This window comes from Pholis gunnellus (genome assembly GCF_910591455.1).
Source record: "Pholis gunnellus genome assembly, chromosome: 17".
Lineage (NCBI taxonomy): Eukaryota > Metazoa > Chordata > Actinopteri > Perciformes > Pholidae > Pholis > Pholis gunnellus.
The window spans coordinates 16,859,120-16,873,138 of NC_136544.1; the positions used below are offsets into that span (position 1 = coordinate 16,859,120).

Here is a 14,019-nt window from a genome sequence, read left to right on the forward strand (position 1 = left end):
GATTCACGGTACAAGCGAGAGAAAGTTTCCTTTGATTAATTTCACATCTGCACCTTCGCATATGTTTCTTTAACCTTTGACACTCTGCTTTATTTCATTGCTGTGCTACATTATCTCCCTCTCTCATCATTCTCATACTTCTTGCACGCTACACCAATCAGTTACCGTGTTCACCTTCCACCCTGTCCTCCACCCCGGTTTCTGTTGCTGTCGTGCACAGGAAGTTGCTCTTCTGCTTTTGTGCTTCTGTGGTTTATGTTTGTGTTACAGAGTGTGTCACACTCCCCTCTCCTTCCTCTCACATGCAGCCCTGTGTACCCACTCACCAGAGGAGTTGGCGGTCAACAAGTGTAGAGAATAGCGGGTGACACTAAAGGTGGGGCTTTTCTTAGAGCCCAGCAGGCCTCCAGCAAGGCTGGTAACCTTCTTGTCAAAGGTGCTTGTAGACAGAGAGAGATAAGTTGATGCGAGGACAGACATGAGGACGAGCGACATTCTTTCATCACCCACCCTGTCCTCAGGACCAAGGCGGATTCAGTAGACCAGGGTCTTGATGTTCCTCTCCTTGAAGGCTCAAACACTTGGTTTGATTTAGGCCTGCCTTGTTCTTGTCATTCAGAGTGATCTCTGTTTTTGGAATACACCGATTTCTCAGGAGAAAAGGTTCGTGTAAAGCTTTCCTCCTGGATTACTTGTGGAGATTAGTGATGGGGAATGCGGCTGCGGGGAGCTTGGAGCAGGAACCGTCTGAGGGGCGAGAGGCCAGAAACTCAGTCGGAGGAGCTTCAGGAATGAGTGACCCCACTCCGACCCTGCAGAAGAAGCAGCCGGCTCCCCCTAAACTACCCATGCCGCCAGAGGAGGAGCTGGAGGACCGCTTCAATGTGGTGCTGGTGAGTGGCTGCACAGAGACCATGCCCTCGGTATATTACCAGCTATGGTTCTGTAGTAGAGGCTTAATGTAAAAGCTGGGGTAATTATGCAGGTATATGACTCAGAGGCACAAAACAGTTAATATAGGTAGCACGTGTTTTGAACCCTCTGGACTTGTGATTTATGCTGCCAGAACACAATGTAACTAAACACAGACTGGAGACGTCATCTTTTAGAACATCTCAATCCAGAGGCCCATTTGTCTGGTGGGTCCAGAGAGCCAAACGTTGCCAAATATCTCCTTTAAATGTCATTTTTGCAAAGATGTAATTTTGCCCAATCATCTAATAACAGCCCAATAACTGTAGAGTTATCACACTAAAAGTGATGTTATAAGGACGTCGTTGCTTCTTTGTTAGATTTGAGAGTGTCAGGCTAGTAACAGGGTGATTAGTGCACGCTGAGGCGGCTGGCCCCAAAGGGGAAGTTGAGCAACATATTTACATGAGTGAGACCATAAGACCGGAAAGCAAATGTTCCACCGCTCTTTCAACAGCCTTACAGCAAGTTGAAAAACCCCAGAAACGTCACGATGAAGCACTTGAGACACCGTGAAGAGTAACACATCAAAATCAAAACCTAAAGTTTAGTATCAGAGCTGCTGACACATTTAAATCTGAAATAATAAACAAAAACAACTTTTAAAAAAGGTCAGAGATCTGATTTTTTATCTTTTTACCCGGGTCGTTATCATGTTAATGAGCATAAAAAGTTAACAAACAAGGATATAAACTACACACTGCAGCTTCTCCATTAACATCAATGTTGACTTTGACTCAGGTTTTACACCTGAATGTATAAATGTATATCCATATGGTTATAACTTTGCTCTCTGCTCACTAGTTTCTATGATGCTCCACGTAAGTGTGACATCATGGCTTAATGATGGAGCCAAATCTTTAGTCTCTGGATGAACAGCGTGAAGTCTGCAGGTGTGTAAAGCAAACAGATGCTGGAAACTTAATGAGCGACAGATATTAATGTCAAGACGACCAAAAACCATCTCATTGAGAGAACTTAACTCAATATGCCTTTATTACTGTATCGTATCGCATTCTGCTTGTGCTGCCCTCCTTATTCCATTTCATGGACGTCTTATTGCTGGACAGCCGTTCCTAATTAAAGACAGTGAAGACTTACATCAGCAGTCAGGCAGACGTTTCCTCCAGGGACTGTTTGATAGCTTTCTTCTTTCTGTGTAGATGTTAATCCGTAAAGTACAGAGTACAGAAATTGAGAAGAATGTTAGATATCCACTTGTTGCTAAAATGATGAAATGGCTAGTGGGCTTTGCAGGTTTTTATTCTTTCACCTGGTAACAACTGAACAATTAGCAAACATTGATGCAAACATCCATCCAAATGTTCCCATGAATTTCTTTGAGTAACATAAAATAAGTTGATCCGTATCAAGGAAACTCATCATCACATATTGAAAACACTTTCTTCATGTTCAAATTCAACCACGTATGCTGATAAAACCTCTTCTGTCGATGGAAATGTCATCATACGAGAAGACGTGCACATGCACCGTGCACATGCACCGTGCCATTTCATGCCTACAACGCCCTCACAGGCGTTGCATGCGAGTATATGACCTCACTTCCTCTTTCAGTAAAATACTCTAAATGTAATTTTCAGAGACGTTGCACCTTCCTTAAGTCAAGATTTCATATTTGCATGACACCGTTTCTAAACTTCGGGAGTTCATACATATGTTCATGCAAGTGAGCATGCTCACAAACACTCATGTGAGTCTTTGGACTTTGTTTTATTTGTTATTTTTTGGTAAGTTTGTACCACAAAAACCACAATGAGACCCCTCCCTTCACCCCACCGAGTATGAAACTCCCCTGCAGCAACGCAACCGCCCGTTTCTTTTTCTGCTTTACTTTGTTGTTTTTTTAAGGTGTGACAAAGAAACACTGTTTGAAGGCGGGTATATTCAGGAGCAACACCCATCAACTGAAAGGACTTTGTCAGTTAATCCTCAGTGTGTTTGCAGGTCTTGGATCAGGTGAACGACCAGTGGTTGGTGACTGCGGCAGTGTTGTGAACGTGAAGGAAAAATGTATTTTATAAAATCAACTTAGAGCAAAACATAAACAAGAATGTAATTATTGACTCAATCAGTGACCAACGAAAGCACTTGAACTTTATAATTAAAGGCTGTTATTTCAACGAGCACCATTCTGGCTCCAATTAATATTTCTTTCTTTTTTTTCCCCACACAAACTCCCCTATCAGGTTAATAAACCTTAATTTGGGTTTATGAAGTCATTCATTTTTTAAGCCATTAACCTTTACATCAGGAGTCAAACATTTCCCTGGAGGTTGAAGGTGCCAACGCAAAGTGAAACTGCACTTTTTGGGCAATATGTCAACTCCTGATTGAGTCAACCTGCACCAGAGAGGTGTGGAGGTGGTGGGGGGGTTCTTGTTCTCCATACAGTTGAGTGGATGATAGAAATATTATGTGATGTACAAGGAATGTACAGTATGTGATAAATACAAAAAAAGTTCAATCTTTTCAGAAAGTCTCTATAATTGCCATAATCTACATTTAAACTGATCATAAATACATAAGAAGGGTTGTTGTGGAGTTGGTTTTCTAATGTTTTTTTTACATGTGCTTGTTTCATCATCTCTATCTTCACCATCACACGAACAAAGGCTCTAAGATTAGTCTATTCATTTCTTCGTAATGATCAAAGCTATTTATTTTCTGAGGTGCGTGGCACCTAGTGACGCCCGTAAATACATACAGTACATACAAACACTGAGTCATCGGTGCTTCCGGCAGGCACATAACCCCCTTCAGAAGGAGAATGTGTGGTTTGGTCGATTTGAATATTGTCGCATAGGCAGAAAAGATTTAATAATTGTGTGCTGAATGTCACTGGAGGAGTGACGATGAATTCTAGAACAGAAAGTGTGACAAATGTGAACTTATGGGTTTTATTTTTACCTCTCTTTCAGAGCTACATGAACTTGCCTCCAGACAAACTGAAGCTGTTGAGTCAGTATGACAATGACAAGAAGTGGGAATTAGTCTGTGATCAGGTAAGAGACACACACACACACACACACACACACACACACACACACACACACACACACACACACACAACAAGCTGGTTTCACAATTAACCCTCAACATACGAGTTTCTGTCCCCTGTGTCTCCACCGGGACAGAGGGGACTCAGTGCATAAATACCCAGAGTTCATATGTGGTAAAGAGTGAGTAACGCTGCATCACACTGTCTGTGGTGGCAACTGATGGCGTCGGCATGGAAACAAGAGAGCGGTTTGTGTCTGTTGTGTTGAATGGCACAAAGGCAACAATAGCTTCAGAGACCGTGCGCTGCTAAACGTCCCTCCAGTCCAGTCGTCTCTCTCAGGGTTGCTGATAAAATCCCTGTGAATGCTTCTTCCCCAGGAGCGTTTCCAGGTGAAGAGCCCCCCGTCCACGTACCTGGCCAAGATCAGGAGCTTCTACCAGGATCAAGGAGGGGTGTCCCGCAGGGTCAGTGCAAAGCATTTTATATTTAACACGTCTTTAATCTCCTCTCTGCGCAGCAACGTCTTTGATTCTCGCTTCTTCTGCTCCTACTTTAGCTGAAGAAAAGGATTCAAGATGCCACCAAGGTCCTCAAAGATCTGGAGATATCGCTTCGCACCAATCACATCGGGTAACAAATAAAGTTGTGTTTACACACACACCGTTTACCGTGTTCGTCCCGCCAGCTGTCAGTCCGTGGAATAGTTTGTGAAACCGATGTGTTTCGGGTTGCCGATGTACTCATGCAGGGTGCATTTACATTCCTGTGGATATTGTAAAAAGAACAACGAGGACCCACTCATCAAAGCGTTGCTCTGTAGCGCTACTAGTGGCCAAGAACTACGCAGAGTAGCTTTAAGGTAGAAATAAACTACCAGGATGTCCTATTGCAGGATAAACACTAAATAGGTTTCATGGGTACTGGAACACACAGTGAGTTACCAATTATTGGTGTCATTATTATGATAAATGGTCAGTTTGAGTTCACCGAGCATTCAACTCTTTAACTTTTGCTGAACACCTTTAATCCACAACTCCAGGATAACACGTGTAGATGTAGCGTAGCAGCAGCACATACAGTCAGCAAACTGGCTCAGTAATAGTCACACAACAAGAACTATCTACAGTTTGCTAACATTAGCCACCATAAGCTACTGGTCACACACACACCCATTGTATTGAGCAAGAGTGCGGTTTATTGCTTTTGAATTTCCTTTGTAAGAGCAACATTGTGTTATTTCTTCTTTCTAAAGTTACATAATCTTGATTTTAGGTCCAATCTGAGCATAAAATCTATAATTACAAAACATTTCTTTCTTTCCGTCTCTTTTTGTAGATGGGCTCAAGAGTTTCTCAACGAGCAGAACAGAGGTTTGGATATCCTGGTGGAGTACCTGTCTTATGCTCAAAGTGACGTCTCGTGAGTACCAGCCGGGTGGGAAACAAACTCTCTGAGGAACCGATGGTGCTCTTACAATGGAGCTATTTATCACCATGTTTATTTCTCTCTAGGTTTGATATGGAGAGTTTTGAAAATGGCGGCAGCCTGTCAGAGAGAGCGAAACCAGCAGAGAGGTCGATGGAGGACTTGTCCAAAAGCTCCAGCGGCCCCCCGTCACACGGGATGACCAGAGCTGCTCGAGCTCTGACTGTCAGGTAAGAAGCTCCAGACACGAACGATTTATTTTGAGGCACAGCCTGCTGCGAGAAACAGAGTTCAATAACCCAGAGATGTCTACAGATTATGTGATTATATATATATATATATATATATATATATATATATATATATATATATATATATATATATATACATACATACAGCATGTCGAGCACTCCACATCATGAATTCTTATTAAAGAGGAACTTTCAGCTCGCACACACAGTCAGAAAACAGAGTCACGCAAGGCAGAAGTGGTGTGACGGTCACCCATTGTTCCCTGCATATTTAAAGTCCAAATCTACATAATCTTCATTATTAAGACAGATGGCCTTATACATAGGGACAGCCCTGCTTGATCCACTAACAGCAGGAGATTTTTCATCTTTGTAAAATATGATTTTGTCTTTCTAACTTCACTCAACATGCCTTTATTTATTTATTGTATAGCATTCTGTTTATGCTGCCCGTCTTATTCCCTTTCCTCTTACTGCTAGACAACCGTTCCTCTTGATATACTTGACAATTCCTCAATTTCGCACACTGTCATTCATTCATATCCTTTGCTCATTTGTGGAGTATTTTGCTTTTTTATTTTCCTTTCCACCTGCTGCAACATTTTCAGCTGTCAGTGGACGCACAAAAAACAACAACAACAACAATGCTGGAAGTCTTGTTATAATTGGCCAACTGTGCCGTTCTGGGCCTCAACTTCAAACCATTAGCACACACACACACACACACACACACACACACACACACACACACACACACACACACAGCAGCTTCTCCTCTCCTCAACGATGTATTCATGCGTCTATACGCTTCTTATCCTTCTACAGAATAAGCTCCACTCTGGGGAACAAGATGAATAAGAAGTCCCATTCATCCAACCAGAGAGACGACGTGCACGTGTGCATTATGTGCCTGCGAGCCATCATGAACTACCAGGTAGAGCTTCAACATACACAGTCACATGTCTCATTTTCTGTCATAGAAACAGGCTTTTAAATGAACAGCGTGTAGCATTTAGAGGGATCTATTGGCAGAATCAGAATATGTTATAAATAAGTATGTTTTCTTTAATGTACCGTTACCGTAGAATGAGCCTTTTATATCATACAGAGCTGACACACTGCTCCTTCACATAAGTTGCCAGTGCTTCGACATACATTTTGACATTATTTGCTTGTTGGAAGTAAAACCCACTTTTAGATAAAACTGATTCTTTGATTTAAAGTATAATAAAAACAGTTGTTTATGCTTTCCTTCTGCTTTCAGTCTGGCTTTAACCTGGTGATGACTCACCCGCGCTGTGTGAACGAGATCACCCTCAGTCTCAACAGCAGGAATCCCAGGTGAGCGCACTTGTGTGTGAGACAAAGTGTGTGTGTGTGTGTGTGTGTGTGTGTGTGTGTGTGTGTGTGTGTGTGTGTGTGTGTGTGTGTGTGTGTGTGTGTGTGTCCATATCTAACCCCGTCCTATGCTGCAACAGGACCAAAGCCCTCGTGTTGGAGTTGCTGGCCGCCGTGTGTCTCGTCAGAGGCGGACATGACATCATTCTGTCTGCTTTTGACAACTTCAAAGAGGTGAAAATAGTTTTGTTGTATTAGCTTTTCTTTTTACTACATTGCGATGGCTTCATTTTGACTTTCACAGTTGCATTGTGCCAGACTTCCCCTTGTTGATTACTCATCTTATGACTGGCACAATCCGCCCCTCACATGCACAGTGGTCATACTTTTAGCTCATGTGGAGCAGTCATGCGTGTGTGTGCAATTTCAAGAACGGTGCAAGGGTACGAATACGCCCTGTTTGTGTAGCTGAGATGTGACAGATACAACATTTTGCATCGATGCCCCCTTTACGCCCCCATGTGGGCAACAATTGAAATACAAGTTCCCATTTGTTTTTTCCTCAGGTGAGCAAAGAGAAGAACCGCTTTGAGAAGTTGATGGAGTACTTCATCAACGATGACTGCAACATCGACTTCATGGTAGGTCCACAGACGTACTACCTTCACGCTGGCTGTCTGTGTAACAAATATCGGGACTTTTTAAATAGTTAATCGTCATCGTGTCTTGTGTCCAGGTGGCTTGCATGCAGTTCATAAACATCGTGGTGCATTCAGTGGAGAACATGAACTTCCGTGTTCATCTACAGTTCGAGTTCACGAACCACGGGTTGGACAAGTATCTCGGGGTGAGTTTGCTTAAAAAACCTCAGTGGTCAGTGTAGACGGCGTGTGAAGCATCGAGCAGCTTGTGACGCATGTCATCTGATGAGTTTAACTTGTGACGTCCAGCTGGTCAATTGAGGCTGCATGCTGCATCACCTTCCCTTTACTTTCTGCTGATGACAACCTGTTCATATCAGATAACAACTTCCCTACTTTCATGCTGGAGGCAAATATTGGTCGAGAGAAAATGTCTAAATTAATCAAACGGGGAATATATTATGAAACGCTTAATAAATTACCGTTGGATTACTTACTTGCTTATTGTATGTATATTATTACTTTAAAACATGTAACAGATCATACTTATTAATAGTGCGTGTTTGTGTGTTAGCGTCTGAAGCAAACAGAGAGCGAGAAGCTGCAGGTCCAGATCCAGGCCTACCTGGACAACGTGTTGGATGTCGGCGCCCTGCTGGAGGACGCCGAGAACAGAGGAGGAGTGCTGGAGCATGTGGACGACCTGCAGGAACACAACGTGCAGGTCGGCCGCAAATGAAAGGCAAACAGGAGCCTCCGTGAACAAAAAGACTACTTGACGCTTTGACAATATCATTTTGTGTGTTGCAGCTGAGCGCCCGGCTTCAGGAGGTCGAGACTCAGACTGCAGAGAGAATGTCTGAACTTGAGACTCAGCTCATGCAGGCCACCAAGGAGACTGAGCTGCTCAAAGTAAGAGCTGCTCCGTGACATGTACAGTGTTTAATAAGATTAATCAGCCAGGCAAGGTGTGATCAGTTATAATGAGGTCAAAAGAGTGGCAGTTCACTTTATTTTAATAATCTTAATATGAAAGTCAAATCTAATCATCCTCAATATGAAATAAGAAAGATGAGAACATTTGCACTCTTCAAATAAATCAAAATGACCTCGCGTTTTCGACCCTGATAGCGACATTGGCTCTGAGGATGTCCAGACTGAAATATCTCAACAATGATTTGACAGTTCTTTACAGACATTCATAGATCTAAGAGGATGAATCCTAATGACCTGACTTTTCCTCTAGCATCACCATGAGTCAATGAATTGTAATAATGAATTTTAATTGTAATGGTGAGTCTCTAACTTTTCGTCTAGCACCACCACAAGGTCAATATTTTATTTTGTCAATAACTATGGTTTATGATCAAATTCCTGCAAAACTAATTTGTGTTTTGTGTTAATCAGCAAATTTCAGCATGTAAAAAAAATCTTGAAAAAACAAAACTTACATCAAAAGGCCACTGATGCACCTTTTCAGACGGATTGTACTCAGGCAACGTCCAGGCAAGATCCACGTATAGCAAAGCAAACATGAATTCATCACGCTGCCTCTCTCTTGCTCTGGTGAAAACAACATTTCACTTCCTGGTGCATCACCTGACATTAACACACTTTATCGGTTCACCTGAACAAGTGCTTCATCTGGTGCTTAGTGCCCCTAGTGTCAACAACAATAACTACCAAAATAACAAATAATAGTAAAATAGATCTAGTGAAACAGCTTCTACACAGAATGTTAACACACTAAACATTGCCTACTAAACATCAGCATGTGAGCACTGTCGTTGTGAGCATGTTAGTGTTCAAAGTGTGAAGATGTGTTGTGTATTAAATGCTCCGTGTGGAGATGAGCTGCGTTTCTACATCCGTGTTTGTGTCTGATAGGAAAGCCTGCGAGAGTCCTGTTCCCAGGTCGGTGCCTTGCAGCAGAGAGAGCGGGAGCGGGAGCTGGACAGGGAGCGGGAGAAGGACAGGGAGCGTCTGAGCACTTTCCCCCCTCAGATGGCTTCAGAGCTGGAGCAGAAGGTCCAGGAGCTGCAGGACAAGGGGCTGATCCGACTGGGACGCAGTCCCTCCGGAGGTCTGGACATCCAGGTGATGCCCGTCACGGTGGTCGAATACGTCCAGGCCTCTGTCCCTGATTCTGCTTCCCCATCAGCCAGCCTTCCTGCCTCTGGCCCTCCACCACCTCCTCCACCTCCCCCTCCTCCTCTCGGTGGCCCGGGGTCGGTTGCCTCTCCTCCGCCTCCACCTCCACCACTGCCTCCTCTAGGAGGTTGCGGTGCTGTGCCCCCACCTCCTCCTCCTCCGCCTCTTCCTGGAGGAGGTCCACCACCACCTCCTCCCCCACCTGGTTCTGGACCCCCACCCCCACCTCCCCCGCCCGGTGCTGGACCGCCTCCTCCACCTGGTGCTGGACCGCCTCCACCGCCTGGAGCACCAGACCCTCATTCTGGTAATGAACCCGACAGAAGAAAAGTACTAAAAATAGAGTTGTAGCAGTAAAGATGGTAATTGTTTGATTGTTCTTTCTTTGTTTCCTCAGCGGTTAAGACCAAGAAGCTCATTCAGACCAAGTTCAGGATGCCATTGTTAAACTGGCAGGCCTTAAAACCAAACCAGGTGACAGGCACCGTTTTCAACGACCTGGATGACGAGAAGGTCTTAGATGTAAGAAGATGCCGCCATTTCATTTTTCACCTGCCCTGCACAATTTATCAGAAAAAAACACTTTTTTTTTATCCTGACCTTCTCATCTCTCTCTCTCCGTCTCTCATTCTGTCTACATCAGGAGTTGAACATGGATATGTTTGAGGAACAGTTTAAGACCAGGGCCCAGGGGAATCCAACAGACCTGTCCAACATCAAGAAGAAGGTGGTCCAGAAGGCCCCCAGCAAGACGACCCTGATCGAAGCCAACAAGGCGAAGAATCTGGCCATCACTTTACGCAGAGGGGGAATGAACCCGTCCGCTATCTGCACCGCCATCGAGACGTATGTGCTTCTTGGAAAATCTGTTGCATTGTTGGCATTCCTCGGCAATCCTCCGTTCTCGCTCTCATGCACTGACTGCTGTGACTTTCACTGCTATATTTTGCACAGGTATGACCAGAAGACTTTGTCCATAGACCTGCTGGAAATACTCGTGCCCTTCATACCATCAGATTATGAGATGAAGCTGCTGCTCAACTATGAGAAGGACGGCCGCCCGCTGGAGGAGCTGACGGACGAGGATCAGTTCGTTTTACGCTTTGGGAAGATTCCCCGTCTGAAGCAGCGGATAAACACTTTCACTTTCATGGGCAACTTCCCGGATATGGTCAAACGCCTGCAGCCGGTCAGTTTTGTCAAATGCAATCCTGACTTCAGATTTAAGCTCCTTAACAGACGCACTGATTTTGTTCTCACTTCATCCACAGCAACTGAACTCCATCATCGCGGCGTCCATGTCCATCAAGTCTTCAACCAAACTGAAAAAGATCTTAGAAGTAAGTAAAAGAGAATTCAACATTCTGACGTAGCTTCAAAACGTGAGATTTTGCACAAGTCAACCTTCTAACCAACGTGTTCCCCTCAGATCGTTCTCGCCTTTGGCAACTACATGAACAGCAGTAAGAGGGGTGCAGCGTACGGCTTCCGGCTGCAGAGTCTGGACCTTGTACGTAGCATTTTCTGTTTACATTTACTCTTTGAATAGAAAGCGAGACTATATGTTACTTTTGAAATGAGAAATAACACACATTCTTAATTCAGTACACTAATGCTTTCAACCTAACAGCCTTACTTGGTCTGGTCTGACCATTAGCAAAATGGTAGCTAATGTTAGCAAACTTTAGATAGATTGACCTTTATCCCATTATTGTCCGAGTGGGCAAAGCGAATGCTATTCAGCAAAAGTTACTCATCTTGATTTAAAAAAACAAAAACCTGTAATAACTAAATCAACTTTGTCAACACTTAACTTTTCAGCTGTTGGAGACGAAGTCAACGGACCGCTCGCAGACGCTTCTTCACTTCATCACCAGCATCATCCAGGAAAAATACGCCGACTTGGCCAACTTCCACACCGAGATCCACTTTGTGGACAAGGCAGCACTCGGTACATTCACACCAACAGTCAAGCGAGTGACGTAGCTTGTGATTTTAAAATGGGAGCGTTACTAAACACACTTGTTCCTTTGCCAGTGTCACTGGACGGCATCCTTCAGGACATCCGCTCGTTAGAACGGGGAATGGAAATGACCAAAAAGGAGTTCCTGGTGCAGGACGACAGCCCCGTGTTGAAGGACTTCATCAAAACCAACAGTGAGCAGCTGGAAACTTTGATCAAAGACAGCAAGACGGCACAGGTTAGCTGGTAATTCATGTCAAATGTACACAGATTACGCCTCACTACATGCTTTTAGACATATAACATGTCTGACACCTTCTAGGAGGCATACGGCTCTGTGGTGGAGTATTTCAGCGAGAACCCCAAAACCACGCAGCCTTCCATGTTTTTCCCGACGTTTGGACGCTTGATAAAGGCCTATAAGGTGAGGAGGTGTGGTAGGTTTACGGATATTCATCCATTACAATCGTTGGCATGGCATGTTAATGACCTTGTCCTTGATTGAACACAGGCGGCACAGCAACAGATTGAGCAGAAAAAGAAAATGGAGAGACAGAGCGAGAGCAGTGAGGAAAAGGCGTCCTCATCTCCGAACAAGGCCGGGGTACAAAAGGTGAGAGGTCAAAGGTCCAGTCTTCAGGAATGACACATCAGAGATGTTATGAACTTTGTTTGTAAAGGTGCGCTGTGTAACATGCAGCATCCTGCAGCAAAGAAACAGGGAGCAGCACTTCACCTCTACTTCTGGGTCCACGCAATCTAAATTCACAGCTTCCTGTTATTTAAAGAATCGGCCGATAGTTCACACTAGCCGTAAACAGAGGCTGTGCGATCTGTGTGTGTTTTGATAGTTTGTTTATTAGATTAAATCGAAATTGGCAGAAAAGAGAAAACAACACGCACCTTCATCTCGTCAAGGTGCCAGTCGTTTTTTTTATCGTTCCTGCCACTTTGGATTTAATCCAATAAACAAACTGTGAAACACACACGGACCGTGTATGAATTATTGAAAAGCCCCTCGGGCCAGCTCTACTTCTGCAACCTCTGGAATGTTTTGAACAAACATTTTGGCCAAATCTTACACATTGCACCTTAAGTGGCTTATGTTTTATTGTGAAGGAGCAGTTTTCTCAGAAATACTTCATGCAACATAAACCATCAACTAGAACAAATCTGTGACTTACACCCGTGACACTCAAACTCTGCTACTTATCGACTTTGATTCCAAACGCTTTCCTCTCCTCCAGGGGCCCATGATGCCGAAGATGGACCTGATAGCAGAGCTGAAGAAGAGGCAGGTGAAGCCTCAGGTCCGCGAGGGGAAGGACGGCGCTCTGGAGGACATCATCACAGGTACGGTACCTCCACGCTCCCTGGAGGAGTCACGTGTTTTCAGACGAGGGATGCAGCAAGTTTGATGTTGACGTGCTGTTGAAAAGCTCCCGTCTTTTGCTCTGCCTTTAGATTTGAGGAACACGCCGTACAGGCGGACGGATGGTCGACGGCCCGCCCAGCGCCAGGACACTTAGAGGCAGCTTCTGTTCCACGACTTTTTAAAAGCGGAACCGGAACCACAGAGTACCACGCTTTAAATGTGCTGTATATACAGTATATCAAAAATATATAATTAACCATGTGGCAGTGTGTATTTTTGCTAACATTTTAGGGTGAATTTGTTGTGTAAATAGGAATTTGAAGTTGGAACTATTTGTTATTTTTTAATGCTATACAGCCAATTTGATTACAAATCTTGCTTAAAAACAATGTATTCTTGTGGCGCCTAACGACTTTTGGATGCTTTGAATTCGTACAGTTGTATCCTAGTAATTAAACCAAAATCATGACTTTATTTCCAGACAGAACTTGTGTATTTGTGTGAGAGCTTTGATCTGACTCCGCGATGCAACATCCACAGTTCCTGTTGCTAAAATAAAACCACCACCACTCATTCCCCGACAACATAAACAGGTCATTATAAATCAAGATCAGACGCCGCCACTGTACAAGAGAGCTGCACTTTATTGGACACACAATCACAGCAAATTATGTACAAAAGAAGGCAGGTTCAACTGCCGACTGTCTTCTCACGGGAAAAACACACACATTTCTCACAGAATATCATGGCATCCACACTGATAAATTAGTATCCCCAGTATCAGTAGGCTTTTGAATTTATACGTCATTATATTATAGATCTATTTTCTGTATTATTTTTGTTCTTATATCACACTACTCTACACATGGGAGAATCACTCT

The 14,019-nt window shown here is 43.9% G+C and overlaps 1 protein-coding gene across 1 annotated transcript; it reads left to right on the forward strand.

Moving 5' to 3' along the window:
• Nucleotides 1-330: 330 nt before the first annotated feature.
• Nucleotides 331-13,612, forward strand: fmnl1a (formin-like 1a). The gene is made up of 25 exons (XM_079177426.1): nt 331-893; nt 3,912-3,995; nt 4,372-4,458; nt 4,551-4,624; nt 5,330-5,413; nt 5,506-5,649; nt 6,496-6,604; nt 6,935-7,011; nt 7,149-7,242; nt 7,575-7,649; nt 7,745-7,855; nt 8,224-8,373; nt 8,460-8,561; nt 9,537-10,107; nt 10,198-10,322; nt 10,444-10,646; nt 10,755-10,989; nt 11,072-11,140; nt 11,230-11,310; nt 11,622-11,751; nt 11,838-12,001; nt 12,086-12,187; nt 12,275-12,376; nt 13,011-13,116; nt 13,228-13,612. Exons 1-25 carry the CDS (start codon nt 708-710, stop codon nt 13,290-13,292), a joined length of 3,330 nt encoding a protein of 1,109 aa, XP_079033552.1. The 5' UTR covers nt 331-707; the 3' UTR covers nt 13,293-13,612.
• The last annotated feature ends 407 nt before the right edge of the window (nt 13,613-14,019 follow it).

Coding starts and splice junctions, on each gene's coding strand:
- fmnl1a (XM_079177426.1), top strand. CDS start 708: ATGGGGAATGCGGCTGCGGGGAGCTTGGAGCAGGAACCGTCTGAGGGG. Junction 3,996..4,371: donor GGGAATTAGTCTGTGATCAG/GTAAGAGACACA, acceptor CTTCTTCCCCAG/GAGCGTTTCCAGGTGAAGAG. Junction 5,650..6,495: donor GCTCGAGCTCTGACTGTCAG/GTAAGAAGCTCC, acceptor ATCCTTCTACAG/AATAAGCTCCACTCTGGGGA.